Consider the following 1,523-nt stretch of genomic DNA (forward strand, 5'->3'; position numbering starts at 1 on the left):
TTAGAACATATCTTAAGAAATAATTGATAAACAAAAGAGGTAAAACTAAAGTAAAATTGAAGTATAATAAACAAAGTTCAACATATGATAATATTAAATCCTTAGCTAAGTAAAAAATAACATTATAATTAAACAAAGCAATATATCTACGAGGCCTGCGGCGGTAATTAGAAATATTAGATAAACAGTTGCAAATAAGACGTGTAAAAGTGAACCCGCGTCGCTCGTTGATAATGCGATTACTATTGCAAATAATCAAACATCAACCTTAGTGATATAGTCGCAGTGTTGATTTTTTAAAAAGTAAAGTAAAACGAAGGATTGATATACTGTTATAACATTAATAGCTAGGAAGTTAATCAGTATGAGACTTATAACAGAGATTACACAAGTGAAAGGTTAAATGTAACTATTTTCTGTAGGGCTTTCTGGGCCTAACACTTGGTTTCGGGGTAATCGAAGCCACTGAGGTCTGCTTCCGTACTCCCACCTGCGTGAAGGATGCCGGTTCGGCTGACACGGCGTCACCTGCACTGTTGACGCTGCCAACCACCTCCGGAATAGCGTTGACTTCAGCCACTGTGACGACACGATGGTGCTTACCGTCAGGACCGACCACAACAACACAGCCGTCTTTCGTCCAGCTGCGTGATACCCCGAACCGTTTACGAGCCGCAACAAATGCTTCGTGCCGGCCCTTCGTCAGAAATTCGGATAATGTGATACCGCTGCCCTTTAATTTGGATTTGCCGTACCATATCTTGTTGCGGAGCCCCTGATCAAAGAATTTAACGCAGATGGCACGATGCTTGTCACTATTATTTGAACGACCCAAGCGATGGCACCTCTTGATATTGCTGACTGTGACTTCTGCCAAGGATAGCCGCTCATTCAATATCTTGCACACAATCTCAGCTGGATCTTCATTGTTGACCTGGGGCACACCGTGAAAAAGCAAGATGTTTCTTCTGGATCGAACTTCCATTTCCTCTTGCTGCCTGGAGAGAATCTGAAGCTGCACCTGCAAGTTCTCCAGCGCCGTCATCACAAAAGTTCTGAATGCACTAAATTGCGCATTTATATTAGATGACGGACTAGCTGCAGGAATAGATGCCCGAACTTCCCTCTGGAACTCATTCATTTGAGCTGTGAACATTGTAGCTAGCTGCTCGATCGATTTCTGGAGCTGATCCATTATACTTGTTCCAAAAATTAGTGGTAGTGATGTGGCAAATATTTCATATAAGTTATTTAGAATTGTGTTAAAACAATTATTTAAACTTGAAGCCGGTGGATATTTGAACTCACAGGTACATTTTATTTATTATTAAACTAGTAAATGAAATATTAAATATTATTTAAAAACGAGACTATTTTTTAATGTGTGTACTCTATCGCGCCTACCCACGAACTTTACTTTTTAGTACATTTTTATTTGTTTTAAAATAGTGTTTTGTTTGAAGTCGGTTTTTCTTTTTGTTAAAATTTTATTTATTGCCTACCACATCACAAGCAATCCCTTA

At 39.0% G+C, this 1,523-nt stretch overlaps 1 protein-coding gene across 1 annotated transcript; it reads right to left on the reverse strand.

Moving 5' to 3' along the window:
- Nucleotides 1–389: 389 nt before the first annotated feature.
- On the reverse strand, nt 390–1,195 carry LOC124534291. Its single transcript, XM_047110046.1, has one exon. The coding sequence runs from the start codon at nt 1,193–1,195 to the stop codon at nt 410–412; it is 786 nt and encodes a 261-aa protein (XP_046966002.1). The 3' UTR covers nt 390–409.
- Between the last annotated feature and the right edge of the window lie 328 nt (nt 1,196–1,523).

The sequence above is a fragment of the Vanessa cardui genome, chromosome 12, assembly GCF_905220365.1.
Source record: "Vanessa cardui chromosome 12, ilVanCard2.1, whole genome shotgun sequence".
In the NCBI taxonomy this organism is placed as follows: Eukaryota; Metazoa; Arthropoda; class Insecta; order Lepidoptera; family Nymphalidae; genus Vanessa; species Vanessa cardui.

Bases quoted from the DNA above. Each gene is read 5' to 3' on its own strand.
- LOC124534291 (XM_047110046.1), bottom strand. From the start codon at position 1,195: ATGGATCAGCTCCAGAAATCGATCGAGCAGCTAGCTACAATGTTCACA.